General features: G+C 35.8%; 1 protein-coding gene across 2 annotated transcripts in view; it reads right to left on the bottom strand.

Annotated features, from left to right (window-relative positions):
• PCNX2 (pecanex 2) overlaps positions 1-17,037 on the bottom strand; it is a 380,127-nt gene that overhangs the window by 21,189 nt on the left and 341,901 nt on the right. For both annotated transcript variants that reach the window (XM_051993594.1, XM_051993595.1), the window contains exons 29-32: positions 4,823-4,967; positions 4,033-4,263; positions 1,749-2,023; positions 812-999 (exon numbers count right to left, since the gene is read on the bottom strand). In XM_051993594.1, the coding sequence (XP_051849554.1) occupies positions 812-999; positions 1,749-2,023; positions 4,033-4,263; positions 4,823-4,967 (839 nt within the window). The remainder of the gene's footprint in view (positions 1-811; positions 1,000-1,748; positions 2,024-4,032; positions 4,264-4,822; positions 4,968-17,037) is intronic.

Here is a 17,037-nt window from a genome sequence, read left to right as displayed (position 1 = left end):
GTAGACTTCAACTGAAGATAAATACAAGAGTTAGAGCAAAAAAGAATTTTGTAAATTGCATATTTGATAGGATGAGTATTTGTCAAAAGGAATGAATTAGTATTGTGGGTCAAACATGAGAGCTAATATAGTACTCTGTATCTAATACAGGGGCCTTACATATGATAAGGATTCAATAAATGTTTGCAGAGTGAGTGAATGAATGGCAGAAGCTGGTTCATTAGAACTTTTGCAACTAAAAAAAAAAAACCAAAAAAAACCCCGCCAATAGCTATCGTTTGCTCTAAAACAGTTCTTTCCCACCATGAAGCTCCTGATGTGAATTTATCACATCATTGCATTTTACAGCTAAAATTAGAGATAGGCAAAATGGGCAGCTGCTCAAGCTGCATGTTATGGGAAAAGGAGTTGGGAAAGAAATGAAAGGTATTTTAAAATATCACATTTAGAAATGCATACTACCTGATGACCCAATCCTGGTAATGAACTCATTAAATCCCTCACAAAGAGTGGCAGGAGATAAAGTCTTTGACTCTGGACTTGGATTTTTGGGCTAGTTCACCTGGTCTAGTTTTTGCTCCCTATACTTTAGATGCTGCAATCAGCAATTAAACAATAATTAAGTTTTATTAAGAATTATAATTATTAAACAAGCTCCATTAATCAATCACCAAGTATTTATTAAACACCCAGGAACAATAATGGGTATTAGGGATATAAAGAGAAAAAAATTCAGTCACTTCTTTTAGGGAGCAGGTTTCCAAGAAAAGAGGGCATCTTGATAGAAAACCGTTTCTTATACTTAACTTACCTGGCCTGTATGTACCACCTTGAGAAGAAAACCGAAACTGGGAGATTTCTTTCCTTGGTTGTTCCACGCTGCTCTCCTGGCTTGAGCTGCTCGAGTTGCTCCCACTCCCTGCCGACGTGCCCCCTCCACTGTCCACTTCTTCAATGTTGCCTCCACTGTGCTGGCTAGCATTGCAATCCTTGCGCATTCTGTGAACACGGGAGATGGCTCATCAAATTCTCACCAGGACACTTCCTGTCCCCAAAATTCTTCCCAACAACCAAGCTTGAAGTAACTACTGATCTCCTTCACCATGTTTCGTTGGAAAACTTCTCTATACCTTAGTACCCTCAACTATAAGTTAGAGTTGCAAGAGCCCCAGCTGAACAGGATTGTTGTGAAGATCAAATGAGATAATACTTGTAAGCACTCTGCAAGGGGGAGTGAAATGAGAGAAAGAAGGATCTTCATTCCCACCTTAGGAATTTTGTAGCGGAAGACACTTCACTGGGCTATAGAAGCAGTAGCCTTTAACCTCTGTCCATCCCTTAATTAAAATCTGGAGAGAAACAGTATTCAGACACAACTCCTTAGAGTTCATTCCAAGGAATTCGGAGTAGGAAGGTAAGACAGGGCCATGCTGAGGGAGTTCAGACCTGGCTTTCTGCAGTGTTTATGGGACAATTACTCACAAAGATCCCCAGCCTCTGAAACTCTATGAAAACTAAAGTCTATGTAACTTTAGGAAATAGTCATCTTCTCAGGTGTATAAGAATTACCATCATTTCCCCATTCCAGTCAGTGGGCCCAAGACCATTTACTGTTTTCTATGTATATTATCATGTGTAATAGCTTGAAGCACTAGAGGAAACCTATTAAGGTACAATGTAAAGTCTGAGCAATTTGTGTTTTCTCCAGCATTCACCTGGAAACAGAGTTTTTTCTTTGTAAAACCTACCTTAACCATTTATTTAGAAACCAAGACTTAATATTGTCCAAGCTGATAGGTCCGCCCCAAACGTTCCTCATCTGGCTGTGGGTCCCCAGGTAGGATGTGGTTAAGGGAGAGACATACATGGGGTATCCTAGGGGCTGATCACAGGAGGAATTGATCAAGTTCCTTAGCACTTGCTTATTATTCTGGATGCTGCCTCTTTCTGGATTACGGTTACGTAGGAATATAAGCTCTTGTTGTTGGCCAGCCCAGAGTCCTCGGACACATTCCTTGTTAACCTATAGAATAGGATCCAGTCAGGAAAGAAAAGCAGATGGATTTTTAAGTCAGAACTTCTGTATTAAGTCATATAAGAGACAATTTGGTGAAACCATAGGTAAAAGTGGGCTTAAAGTCAAAGGATCATAAAATGTGGAACTATAAAGGATCATGGGAGGGGGGCAATGGATAAAGAAAACTGGACCTGACACTAGGAAGATCTGAGTTCAAATCCAGCCTCAGGGACATATTAACTATGGGCAAGCCATATAACCTTTCTATGCCTCAGTTTCCTCCTCTGTAAAATAACATTATAAGAGCATCTGCTAAACAGGATTGTTGTGAAGATCAAAAGATATTATTTTTAATATATATTTATACTATATTATATATTACATTATAATATATTTAACAATAAATACATTACTATTTATTCCTTTATCTACTTATCTACATACTAATTCATTTATCTATTAATTTATTCATATGTAGCCCAATCCCTTCAGCCTGTAGATAAGAAAACATACTGCTGAGAGTGCCTGAACCCAGGTCCTCTGACTCAAGATACAAAACACTTTCCATTCTATGATAAATCAGAAGACCAAGGTTTGAATATAACCTTATTACAGACTTACTACCTCTATGATTCTTGTCAACTCATTTAAGCATTGAAAGCGCTGGTTTTACCTATCTATAAAATAGGACTAATTTCATTTATATTACCTACTTCACAGGTTATTGTGAAGAAGCATTTACAAATGTTAATTAGTATTTATGGAGAGGGTGTTGGGCTCTGGGAGTAGGTCAGTGCCCTCATGCTCTTCTGGTACAAAAGACAAGAAAACATCCTAGAAGATAACTTTAAAAAGAGATAACTTTAGAGAAACCTGGGAAGATTTTTATGAACTGATTCAGAGTGAAGTAAACAACCAAGAGAACAACTCATACAGTAATAATAATACTATACAAGGATAGTATTTGTAACTCTTGAGAAATGTAATGAACAAACACAATTCTAGAGGATTGATAAAACATGTTACCCACCTCCTGACAGAAAAGTTATAGATTTGAGGTAAAGAATGAGACATTGATTTTTTGAGCATTGACAATATGGGAATTATTGTGGTTGACTATATATATATTTACTATGGGGGATTTGTTTTTCTTTTCTTTCCAGGGAGAGTGAAAAGGAGCAAAAATAGATTTGTTAATTGAAAAAAAAAAGAAAATTCAAATTAAAAATAGATTTATATCTACTTGGAACTGCCAAAGCAATAAGATTCTATTAGACAAACTAATACTCCCATTATCTCCCTTTAGACATGTTCTGTTTTCTCTAACTTCTTGCTAACTTTCCTAGCTTTAAACAATTTAAACCATTGCTATAATAAATTTTCCTATCTCTTACCAAGGTCTTATATTTACTTAGCTCATGAACACTGACTTACCATGTATTCATATTATTCTAATATAGCACAACTTGAAGCATACCTTCATTATTCTGCAAGAGTCTATGAATTATTCCCCAATCATAGATACAAGTGGGACTCATCCCCTTTGGGTAGGGAAGACATTCAATAGAATAGTTCCAAGCTACCTCTTTGTTTTATGGTGATGGAATGCTTGGCACTCCCTCTCCTTGTTCTAACCACTTTGACAATGGCATGGTCACAGATAAATACGGTTTAAATGTAGTATGGGCTGTGAAGCAGAGAGATATGGACTACATCCAAAAGTACCTTCCTAATCAAGTAATCAACAAACATTTATGAAGCTCCTATTATGTGCCACAAACTGTTTTAGATACTAGGGATACAAATAGAAAAGTAATAATTCTTCGAGGTATTTATAATTTAGTCTGAAAGGTACCAAATGATATTTGAAAATGAAGATAACATATTTTGTCACCCTAGTCTGTTGATTAGCAAACCCTCATTTAGAAATAAATTACTAAAATGCTGTTATAGCATATGGATTCATCAAGATGGCAATAGCAAGTAATGGATTTCCAAAACAAAGACTACTGTACCTTGATCACTTTAAAGCTCAGGTAGCTTTTGTGTAGCATGATAACCTTATATTCATCAGTGCCTTCATCTACCACATGCCTCAGGGTGAGAAGCTCCTCTTTGTTGGACAGGACAGCACTCCTCCAGGCGGGATCTCCTTCATGGCAAATCACCACCTTTTTCTCAAAGGATTGAATGGCTTCATAGAGGACCACGGGATCCTCATATTCATCTAGACATGTAAATTGGTCCTGAAGGAATAGTTAGAATCTGAACATTTAGACTTAATTAACAAAGTCCCATCCCCTAAGACTTAAATGATCACTAAATCTACATCTCTTCCTTTATTCTCTTTCTAGGCAGGTGCTTTTTTGTCAATGTCTGGAATGTATTTTATGAGTTTGATGATTCTTTATTCCTTCTTTCCACTGGGAAGACATTTGAGTAAGATCTACTGCAGTTTCCAAATGAGTCTGGAAACGTTGGCCTCTTTTGGAACATCACCTCCCCACTGCAATTTTCTACCTAATGTCAGCTTCTTATAAGAAAAAAAAAAAACCCAATAATTACAACAACAACAAGCCAAGTAGGTTGAAGGGTTGAGAAATTAACCCAATGAGGTGGAATTCAACTACATAAGTAAACTAAACAGCAAATCCCATGGAGTAAAAGAGCTGATCTCTTCTCTCAAGAAATGGGTTCTTTACTGGAACTCCGTACTTTTACCATTGCTTTTCTTTTCTATTCTTTCCTCCCCATCGATGGTGTCAGGGAGAATAGCAGATGCAATAGATTAACAAAGGAGCATACCTGATGAAGCTTTAAAGACATCCTGATAGCTGGGGCGACAACTTTATGCAGCAGATCCATGTCAGCAAACACCCATTCATCTCTTGGAGTTATTCTGAAGTCACCTTTGAACAGGGCATGAAGACCGTACAGAAAGGAATCTAGGCTGTAAAATAATGTTCCTTATTTTTAACACAGAGTGGAAAAGGCTTGGAAGAAACCAGTTATTTCAAACAAAGTTAGTCTTCCCATTTGTCTTTGTCAAGATCTCTATGCCATTGTCTTAGCATGAGCTAAAGAACTGGAAATACTACAAGCTATTCCATTGAGTCAAGATGACTGGCCCTTGATTCATAGCATCTTGCCAGACTCGCAGAGACCACAAATCTTATTCCTGTCCTCATATCAAATAATGAGTATTACACTGTTGTAATCATTTTTATCGATTTTATGAGCCACAGAACTGTCTGTCTGATTGATGTTATATTAGAGAACACAGAAAGCACTTTTGGTCAGAACATACTTTTGTTAATACTGTTCATGGCTAACCATTTGGGGATCCAGTCTACAATGCCAAGAAAATAAAGAGACTAGTTATCTCGACACTGACAAAATTCACAACCAACAACTTGGAAACACTCTTTTTATCTAGGGCGTTGGAGATGCAGTCTGTATTATCTGTATTATCCTGGTCATTTATCAAGCTGGCTTCTGGATGTCATTTAGAATTATGTCACTACTCCTTGAGGTCAGGAATGATTTTTTTATTTTGTTTTTGTCTTTGTAGTCACACAGTGCCTTGCACATAGAAGATGGCTCATAAATATTTGTTGGAATCAATTAAACTGAATTGAATTAATGATGAAATGTAGAATGTTACAGTGGAAAGAATGCTAAGTCTAGAATTAGGGGTCTTAGGTTTTAATCCTGTTTCCAATGCCTGTGTCACTTGTGTGATCTTAGGCAAGTCACTAAATCCATTGGGCCTCAGTTTCCTGATCTAGGAACAAAGAGTTAGGACTAGATGGCTTGAAATCCTTCCTGGTTTTAGGTCTATAACCCTATGTCATTCCACTGGAGTATAGGCTAGGGAAATAGAGGAAAATTTTTTAAAAATTATACTCATTAATAACTTTGATAATAAGAGGAAATCTTCCACCAAATGATGGAGCTAGTGATGGAAATGATCTTTGGGAATTACCTGTATTTTTCAATTATTCATGCTTTCCCTCTCCTCATTTGTACAAATACACAATCACCTTCTAATGTAGAACAAAAGCTTTAGTTAAGTGAGTTTTCTTTCAGCAATTGGGCTGCTCTTCCTCTCCTCCCCAACTCCCCCACTTTTTGTGGAATATAAGGAGTAGGGTTTGGGGAGTTATTCATTTGAAATTCTTGGGGTGGGGAGTGGAAATCTGCTTTTCATTTTTTTTTATTAACATTAAAACATTGTTTAGTATCCTTCATCTCACAACCTTGGGGCATTTTACTCTGAATTCCTCACTGAATCCCAGTGAGGTAGTTAAATGACAAGTACAAGAAACATCATACCTAATAGTGTTGAACTGGGAGAGAATGAGAAGGAAAACGTGTGTGAAGGGGGCTCTCTGAGGATGGCTGGCTCATAAGGATTTAATGACTTGGCTCACTGAACAAGTCTCTTGACTCAACACAATGCATTTAGACCTGCACATTAGGGAAATAGTTCCACTGATTACCATTTTAACATTTATTTGCAAAATGTACTGTGCTCATTAATTTTCCCTCACAACTCCCTAGAGAGAGATGTCTACATCCAATGGTCAGCTTAGACAGAAGAAAATAAAAGTAGGAGGCAATGGCCAAGGGGGCTCCTCACTGACAGGGAAGACCATGTGAGCCTTAGTGAGAAAGGATGTGTCTCCAGAATGCAGACACAAGCCTCCTGTGGATTGCCTTCGAGCAGTGAGACCCTAAGTCCTTTGGGTACAACAGGGCACAGTGAATTTGCTATGTAAGACAATCTATGCTAGTTGACTTTCCTCGAAAGGAAAAGTGGGGCTTTTAAAATGTTCACAGTGATTTTTTTCCCTAAACCCTAATCTGAAAGCCTTTAAAAACATACCCTGTCCCCAGGGAAGAAAATTAAGTACTGAAATGAGAGAGAGAGAGAGCTAAATCCTGGAGATAGGGGAGAAAGAGATGGGGAGGTATGGGTTATGTTCCAGGGAGGACTTGGGAATTCAGTTCTGCCCTCAGGGATCTTTAGGCATGGCCCAGTAGAAATGTATACATAAGAAAAACACCATTCCCATTTTATGGACAGAGGAATTGACAAGCAAAGATAAATTGGTTTGCCCAAGGTCCCTTAGCTAATCAAAAATGAGGCCAGAAAGAGGATTCAGGGCCAGTGTACTTCTGTCTCAACTATATTTAAAAGGAACAAAATTTGGCTTTGGCTTAGCAAGAGCCAAGAAAAACAAAGTTTCACCCAGATCTTGTACAGATGCTGAGCTCTGATCCAAAGCCACCTCCAAACAACAACAGTTTATACTAAGTTTCTATTTTCAGTGAAAATGATCTATCGTGTCCCTCAATGCTGCTCACATGGAATGGTGCAAAATGGAGAAAACACAAAAATAGAAGTTTTCCTCAGCACCTTAGAGATGAAATACTCCGATCTTTATGATGCATATATTACTTGTACTCTACAGAAGGAAAATCTCTTCTTAATTGCAATTTTCTTAATTATTTCAGGAGAAATGAAACAATATATGGTGAGAGAGGATGGGAGTGAGATAGAGGAAAGAAATGGACATTAGACACTGATAGCTTATCACTGATTTGGATTTGATAAAAGTTCTTGAAATTTCAAGCTGAAAAGAGTCTAAATTGCCATACGGACGTACACACACACACACACACACACACACACACACACACACACACATATATGCAACAATATGGATATTTACCTGTATGCATATTCATATGCACATATGTATATCTAGAAACATTATTGTTTTAAAAGTGATATATATCTTCAAAGAGTAATGCATTTGCATATAAAAACAATATATATTTAAAGGCAATAATGGAATTGGTCAGAGATATCATGGTATAGGGCAATGGTTCTCAAAGTATGGTCTAGAGAATCCTGGGGAAATCTGAAACCCTTTTAGAGGGTCTACAAATTCAAAAATAGTTTTTATTTCCAATAGGGTAAATGCCTATAAATATAATCCAGATAAACAAAAACACTTTGGAGAGATCCTCAATAATTTTTAATAGGATAAAGATACCGAAAACAAAAGTTTGAGAACCACTGGATAGAGGCTAGATGACTAGTAGTCATGGAGTCAAAAGGACCTGTATATGTACCTTTCCCCTACCAGAGAGATGTGAGCATCTTTCTAAGACAGTAAATTATAGCCCATTTATTGTCCACAATTGATATAGAATGTTTTTATTTCAGGGGTTGAAATCAGAGGCTCATATAAAAATTTTTTAAAGTTCCCTTTTCGTTTTCCTTGTCTGCCTTATTCTCTACATTTTGTCTCTGTCTCTGTCTCTGTCTCTGTCTGTCTGTCTCTCTCTCACACACACACACATACAAACAGCTAGTGAAAATTTTCATTGCAGACAAACTACCATATGAAACACAGTTCATTTGAGCAGACAGCCCATAGCCAAGGAAAGCCCCCTATACAAGACAACCAAGATGTTTCTTTGCCAGTCAGTTAAAAAGGAGTATTTTCAGCTGGGGAGAGCAAGGACTAAATTAGGTGCCATGAAAAATTTAAAAGGAAAGAGAAGACAAAGTCTTTAAAAATAGATTTTAAAACCTTATAAAGAAGATTAAACAAAGCTAGATTTCAACACATAAGTGCATTTATAGCACAGAAGCATGTGAACATCTAACATGTATGTGTGAAATCTTTTGTTAAAAAAAAGGACCACTAGAAATAATGTAATTCTTTAGTAAAATCAATTAATTCTAGGTGCCAGCATTATGTTAAGTGCTGGGGACCCATATACAAAAGTGAAAGATTTCCAGCCTTCAAGAAACTTAAGAAAGTATCCAAGAAATTTTAGTGCAGTTTTAAGTTTAAAATCAACAATGATGGTAATGAGTGTTAATAATTACAATTTACATATTTTTATATATAATAGGTACTCAAGTAGGTGTCACAGTGTAAAGGGCCTGTTTGTAGTTAGAAAGATTCTTCTTGAGGAGTCTGACCCCTGGAACTTAATAGCTGTATTACCTTGAGAACTGTTTGCCTCAGTTTTCTCATTTGGAAAAAAGAAATGTATCTCTAGTATCTCTGCCAAGAAAATCCCAAATGGGGTCATGGAAAGTCAGACATAAGTGGAAACTACTGGACAACAACATAATATATGTTATATGTTTTTGTATATAATTAATAATGTATTGATATATATGATGGAATATAAAATAATTGTACTAATAATAGTGATAGTAATGATGATAATAAATATCATTTGTGTAGTATTTGCTATGTACCAAAGTGCTAAGCACTTTACGAAAACTATAGCATTTGAGCCTCAGAATACATCCTCACTTACCTGTAGTAGGTGCTATAATTACCCCCATTTACAGATAAAGAAACTAAGGCAAAGTTTAAATAATTTTCCCAATTCACACAACTACAAAGTATATGAAGCTGGATTTGAATATATAAAATACAAAATGGAAGTAAGATGGAATATGAAATATTCCATGGTAGGTTGAATATGCTAGACTTGCATGGCTGGATTGTAATGTATAAGAAGGGGTATAATGTATAAAATGATTGGAAAGGTAGGAAAAGGTCATCTTGTGAAGAGTCTGAAATGTCAAATAAAGGAATTTATATTTTACTCTAGCAGCAACAGGAAAATGACAAATAGCTGATATTTGGATGTGCATGTTTTAACTTGAAAAGGCTGATTTTTGTTTTGTTTTTGCTTTGATATTACACTATTATAACATGTATTTAATTTCCCAGGAATGAATCCATAATCACAACCACAACTCATCTAAGAATTCATCAAAAGAAATAGTACCTTTGACATAATGAATGCTAGGACTCCTAGCAATCATATAGTCCCTTTTATCTTATAGATGAAGAAATTGAAGCTCAGAGAGGTTACTTGACTTGTAAAACATTGTATAAATAGTTGATAATGGAGATAAGATCAGAACTAATATCTTATGTCTTAGTTGTGTACTCTTTTGCACTGCTTTGTTGTCAGATTACTTCTCTTTCTCAGGGCTTATGGAATGAGTTTGGGATCCAGTGAGCTGTTCAAGGGTAGGAATAAATGAGTATTAACCAGTGAGAGGGCATAAACAAGCTTTCTGGAGGTGGAGAGACACCAAACATAAAACATTGTTCTAATGATTAAAATTCTAATTTGTGACACTATCTAAACAACGAAGTAAAAAATGTATCACATACCACAAATAGAAAACTAAGCAGGAGAATTTAGTCATAGGTAAGGAAAATAGGTCAAAACTAAGGTGGGTTCCATAAAGAGCAGAATCAGAAGAAGAGCTCAGACAATTTACTTCACAGAAGTATTTTGAGGAACTTGATCACACAATATGAACACAATTAATACTATAATGAACATATCACCTTACAATCATGGAGATAGCTAATAATTGAGTGAAGGAAAAGTTGACTGACTAATGGTATTAGGAGGATTGAGAAAACAATTTATAGGTTTGATACTTCCTTGAGTTCCTGGTGTAAATATAATAGTCTGTCCTGGACATGGAAAGGCTGAAGTTGTAGAAGTAGAAGTAAGTAAGAGATCAGCATACCAGCATGTGTGTGTGTGTGTGTGTGTGTGTGTGTGTGTGTATGTAAATGTATATGTATATGGAGTGTAACACATTTCTACCAGAAAATATCTTTTTTTTTTTTTTTTTCCTGAGGCAATTGGGATTAAGTGATTTGCCTGGGATCACACAGCTAGGAAGTATCTGAGACCAGATTTGAACTCAGGTCCTCCTACCTTAAGGGCTGGTGCTTTAGTCACTGTGCTATCTAGGAGCCCCTCAGAAGATATCTTGGAAGAATTTAAGGAAAGGTCTGTCTCAATTGGGTGTTGGGGCATGTGTCCCAGTGCAGACTCAACACAGGGAGGCCCAGGATAGAGAGGCCCCACATGGGAAATATAGTGGGAGGCTCTTAGCCAAAACCCCCAGCAGCATTGGCTACAGTATTCTGGTTCAGAAGGCCAGTGGATCAGCAGATTAGCTGTGAGACCTCAAATCCAACTACAGAAAGCAAATAATAAGCTCCTGAACCCCAGTGTAACAGGCAGAAATTGGCCAGGGTCATCCAGTGCAGGGAAAAAGCCTGCAGCACCTGCCTCAATACAGCTTGAAGTTCTTGTTACCTTGTAGAGGAAGCTCAGAATAATCTCCCCTGTGTTCTAAGAGCAGACTTCAACCTTTGAAAATGAGCAAAAAAGTAAAAAAGGCTCTGACCATAGATAGCTATTATGGAGACAGGGAAGAACAGATCTCAAACTCTGAGGATATTAAAGGCAAAACACCTCCAGATAAAGCCTTAAAAAGTCATATGAATTGGTCTCTAACTCAAAAGGCTTTCTTGGTAGAATTCAAACAGTGTCTTAAAAGACAGCTAGAAGAAAAATGAGGAAAGGAAAGAAATTAAAACTTTGCAGTAGAGTTTGGAAAAAAACCCCATAGAAATTGACTGAAGAAAACAACTCCTTAAAAAACGCACTGAGTGAAATGGGGAAAAAAACTATGCTGAAGAAAACCACTTCTTACAAATAGATTTAGCAAAATGGAAAAAGAAAATAGAATTGGTGAAATAGAAAAAAGAGAATAACTCCTTAAAAATAGAATTAGTGAAATGAAAAAAAACAATCCAATGAACAAAACAACTCCTTCAAAAGTACAATTGGTCAAATGCAAAAGGAGATTAAAAAAAAAAAACTAACTGAAGAAAATAATCCACTAAAAATTAGAATTGGACAAATGGAAGTAAATGACTCAATGAGACATCAACAATCAAATAAAACCAAAAAAAATTAAAATAGAAGAAAATGTAAAATACTTCTTTGGAAAAAATAACTAAACTGGATAATAGATCCAGGAGTGAAAACTTTAAGGAATATTATAGCTAAATTATCAGATAAAGGAGAAAACACTGCAAGTAGCCAGAAAGAAACAATTCAAATATTGAGGAGCCTAAATCAGAATTACCTAGAACCTAGCAGCTTCCACTTTAAAAGATTGGATCTGAAATATGTTATTTCAGAAGGTAAAGGAGCTTGTACTATAGTCAAGAATCACATACCCAGCAAAACTAAGCATCTTTCAGGGGAAAAGATGGACATTCAATGAAATAGGGGATTTTTACTTATTTTTCATGAAAAAACCAGAGTTAACAGAAAATTTGATCTTCAAATACAGAATTCGAGAGAAGCATAAGGAGGTAAAAAAGAGAAGAAAAAAACTTTGTTTTTTTTAAAGGTTAAAATGATTGCATCTCTAATATGTGTAACTCTTGAGAACTATATCTTTGTTAGGGGCATATTTAGAAGGTATAGGAATAAGCTGATTTTAATGTGAGGAAAAAGAAACTAGCAGTATAAAAGGGATTATACTGGAAGAGGAGGAAAGGAGGGGTGAATTACCTCACATGAAGGAGCAAAAAATACCTATTACAGTTGAGAGGAAAAATGGAGGGGAAAAATGTTTGAACCCAAAACAAGCAAACAAACAACAACAACATACTGTTTGTTAGTTGATAATTTCCTGAAATTGGGCTATAGTGAAAAGAGCAGTGGGCTCAATATATGACCCACCTTCAAATATACAATTTCCCACTTTTTAACTATGTGATCTTGGGCAAATTGTTTTATTTTTCTAGACTTTTTTTTTTCATTTGTAAGATGAAGAGTTTGGACCAAATGAATTTCAAGGTTCCTTCTAGCACTATTATTTTGTGATCCTGTAGATAACTCAAATATAGATCCCCACTATTATAAACCACTTCCTTTCCTATAGGCTCTTGAACACAAACAACAAAGGGAAGTTTTATTTCAAAGAAGTCATATGTTGAGTTTCACAAAATAGTTTCTAGCAATGTTAATTGATGATCATTGTAATCTTAGAGACTGCTTAATGGGCTCCATGCTTTGGTAACAGTATTTGGGGAAAAGAAAACAACTATAACATTTCTTTTATTGATACTTCATAATTAAACTTGATTTCACTTAACATTCACAACCACTTATAGTATTGCAAATATGGAAACATCCTGACAAATTCTTTGAATCTGATACAACAACTTTGACTTCATCTGTGATCCCACAGAGACCTCTTCATTGTGGAAGCTCATTCTACCTCCTGACTACTTCTCATACTAGAAGTGACTTTTTTCCTTGAAGCCTCATTGTTTGATTGGTTGGTTGCTTTTAAGGAGGTCTACCCAATCCAATAATAACTTCATTCCTCTCCAGGTTTTACTGCTACTTGGAGTTTATATTTGCTCTTACAAATAATAGGTCTTTATTCCTATGGCCTCTGTGCCAAGTACTTTCACCTCTTCCATTTTCACACTTCAGTTATTTTTTTATGTGTTATCTTCCTCCAGTAGAAATAAAACTCCTTGAGGGGAGAGACTATGTTTCTTTCTATTTGTATCAACATCTTTAGCACTTAGCATAGTTCCTGACATCCCATGATAATTTAATAAATGCTCTTCATTTCTTGATTTCTGTCATATGAACTAAAATATAACTTGAGAATATAAACTATTAATAATGATGGATCAGGCTTCCTTATGATGGATTTGAAATGTCATAGTTTCTCCAGGTAGCAGGAAAAATTTTCTTGAGGAACTTCCCAGATACTATTTTGAACATTTAAACATTGGAGGGATCCTTTCTAACATGAGAAAGGGATCTGAAATCATCAGCCAATGGTAAGAGTGGACTTCTTCTTTCTACTATATCAGGCTGCCTTTTCTCCAAAACCTAACATTAGCTAGGGTTTTTCTGTGTCTCTGTTGTTGTTGCTTGTTTGTTTTTGTATACTCTGGGTAGAGGTCCCAGTTCAAATAAGTAAACCTTGTTTCTGTCTTTCAGTGAGGGACATATCAGAAGGAAAGTAGACATTATAGATTTGGGGTGATGTACCACAATGGGCTGTGTGTGCATTCAGTTTTTAATGAGTCCCAGGCCTTATATAAAAGAGCCCTAATGGTACAAAAATTTCTCCAGGTTCCTCTATGGGATTACTAGTACAATGATTGATTTGATCATGTTAGTTAATTTCTGAACACTGTCAATATCCAAAAGCATTTACAGATTGTAGAAAGCCTTCTGTTCTAGCATAGTCCTGTAAATGGAAAGCTTAGAGACCATATGCACACAATTAAGTCTGATTTACAGTCTGGATTTACCCATGTTTACTGATTAGTAAATGAGATACTTGCAAACCATGTACAAATCTTTGTAAATCACTTTTTGAGGCACAGCATAATCTGCATCTCTTGGCCTGGAATATGAGTCTCCTGACTAATGATTTCTAATCTCATATAGATACAGAACAAAGCAAACATATGTATTATGTTTGACTAAACTAACCATACTGCCAGAAATACTACCAAAGAAAACCGGGAGACCAATATCTCTGTAGAAATTGCAATGACTCTCCAAATAGGTAGAATATAAACTCCTTGAAGGTAGAGACTCTGTTATTTCCCTCTTTTTAAATTTTCTCTCCTTATTTGTGTTTTCACATTCCTTCTCTCCTTTTCCCCTCCCCTCCTCCACTCTCTTATCCTTCTTCCTTCTTTCCCTTCATTTCTTCCTTCTTTCTAGCCATTCATGTTAACATTCATGTTAGCAACATGTCTAGCATATATGTTTTAATATCTGAGTTACTCAGAAATCAAGTCTGAGCAACAGTAGTTAAATGTGTTATGGCTCTCTTGACCATTGTTGCAGGAAAACTCTTAACCCACACTCTTGACACCAGTCATCAGGAATTCCCCATTATTAGGGTCAATATCACCAGAAAGATAAGATAATATAATGAATAGAGAGAATGCTAGCCTTAGGCCCAAGAAGACCTGAGTTCAAGTTCTGTCTCTGATAAACTGTTTGTGTGATCCTATACAAGTCATTTTACCTCGGTGCCCCAGGTAACTCTCTAAACTTTCTGAGAATGTACAAACCTATATAAATCGAGAGGCTCCTTACTTGGGGAAGTCACATCTCTATCCCTATAGCCTTCACCATACAGCGTGGATTGACAAACTGCAGATGTTTCTTTCTGTGCAAAAAAAATCAGTCCATGATTTTCTCCTTAGAGTGATAATTCAGGATATTTAATAGAACACAGATTTGCTGTGTGACTCTGGGAAAGTGTCTTAATCTCTCTAGGCCTTGGTTCTCTCATCACTAAAATGAAAGGAGAGGGATTTGATGGCTAAGGCCTCTTTCAACTCTAAAGCAAGATTCCTATTATATTGCGGCTCTGAAAAATCAATCCAAATAATAATCCTGTGTTCAAGTTGTTTTGTAAAATTATTGTGGAAAGATAGCAGTCGTACAACTACAATTCCTCAGACTTCCTTTAGTTCTTAGAATTAACTTTAATTGGAATGCTGATGACATTGAAAAGCTAGCCCAGTTCAAATTGAATGGTAACAACCTAAATCCCACACTTAAAACCTGACTTTTGCTTACTCAAGAGAGAAGATACTCTGCCTCCAACCCCAACTTAGAGAGACCCACTCTTCCTTTAAGAATAATGCAGCTTAAGCACCAGTATCTGCCAGAAACCTTTCTTGATCTTCTCAGGTGCAAGTACCCTATTTTGTTTTAAATGACTGTATATATTTGTACTTTTTTCCCACTTTATATTTATGCTGCATATATTATTATATATCCTTGTCTCCAATTAGAATGTAGCCCTTGGCAATGGAATTGGTTCATCCTTTATATTTATATTTCTAGCACCTAACAATCTTGACCTTGAACTATTATACTCTTAACCCAATGGTTGCCATGATAGTGGTTCAGTAGGAATGATCAGAAAGGAATTATCCTTTTCCTCCTGCTAATGAAAACACATACTACAAGTCAGGAGAGGAGAATAGTTATTAAATACTTGGAGAAATAATGTTGTAGGTAAGATAGCCTAATGTGTCAACATCTGACATACATAATTCTGATGACCAATACTTTATTTAAACTATTTGAAACAAATTTTCTATTCTATTTCTGGAAGATCTCATAGAGCAAATGAAAGCAAACCATTCATTTTCTTAGTAGAATGTTCCTGGAGGATATGGATTGTATAACTTTTCTTTTCTATATCTCTAGAATTTTACAGCTTAGAATTTAAAGTTTGCTGAATTGAATTGAAATGCTGGAAGCCTCTTGAACTTTAGAGTCTTTCTTGACATAAAAATAAACAAACAAATCCTTTGATTTTATTTTTACAAAATGCTCATTTATCTGCTTTTTTTTTTCCTTTGTAGGCCTAGAACTGGATAGCATCCAACTCATTAAATAATCTCTCACATATCTGGAGATGAAAATAGAGTCATTTCTTAATCTCCAAGGTAAGTGATACCAATTGCTTTGATTTCTCATGAAAATCATTCCATCTTTGTAAATAATTTTATTACTCTTTCTAGTTTTCTCCATACTTGGTAGACTTTAAAATATTGGCTTTCCCTGTCTTATGAATCACAGAACTATTTCTACATTTTTACTTTTCCACCCATGTTACACCATTACAGTATCACATTAGTATTTTCATTAGCAATACTACTTTGCTCGTTTTCATTGTTTGTGGTTTATTATGACTTTCCAAGTCATTTTATTAGTTTTTCTCGATTTTCTAAATGAATGGCTTATTTTATTGAGGAATGCCTGGGGGTGAGGAGAGATAACTTTATAGTAAGGCTGTAGGGAATAAGAGGACCTTGTCTTTCATCACTAAATCCCGGAGATCTAGTTTAGTGGACCGAGAGAACACTTAGCTTATTTATGCCTGGGACCAAGTATTCTCAGATCATCTAATATTATATGAAATTCAGGATATGACCAGAATATAACTTATTTCCCATTCAGGCTAAGGTGTACAGACTGGAACTTCCAAAAAGACAATGATTCAAAGCACTATCAAAACTGGAATGTATTGAATATGCTACAAAAACATGGATGGATTTTACTTTTCTTTCTTC

The sequence above is a fragment of the Antechinus flavipes genome, chromosome 4 (assembly GCF_016432865.1).
Source record: "Antechinus flavipes isolate AdamAnt ecotype Samford, QLD, Australia chromosome 4, AdamAnt_v2, whole genome shotgun sequence".
Classification (NCBI taxonomy): domain Eukaryota; kingdom Metazoa; phylum Chordata; class Mammalia; order Dasyuromorphia; family Dasyuridae; genus Antechinus; species Antechinus flavipes.
Note: the sequence above shows the minus strand (reverse complement) of the source record. Positions and strands in the feature narration are given on the sequence as shown.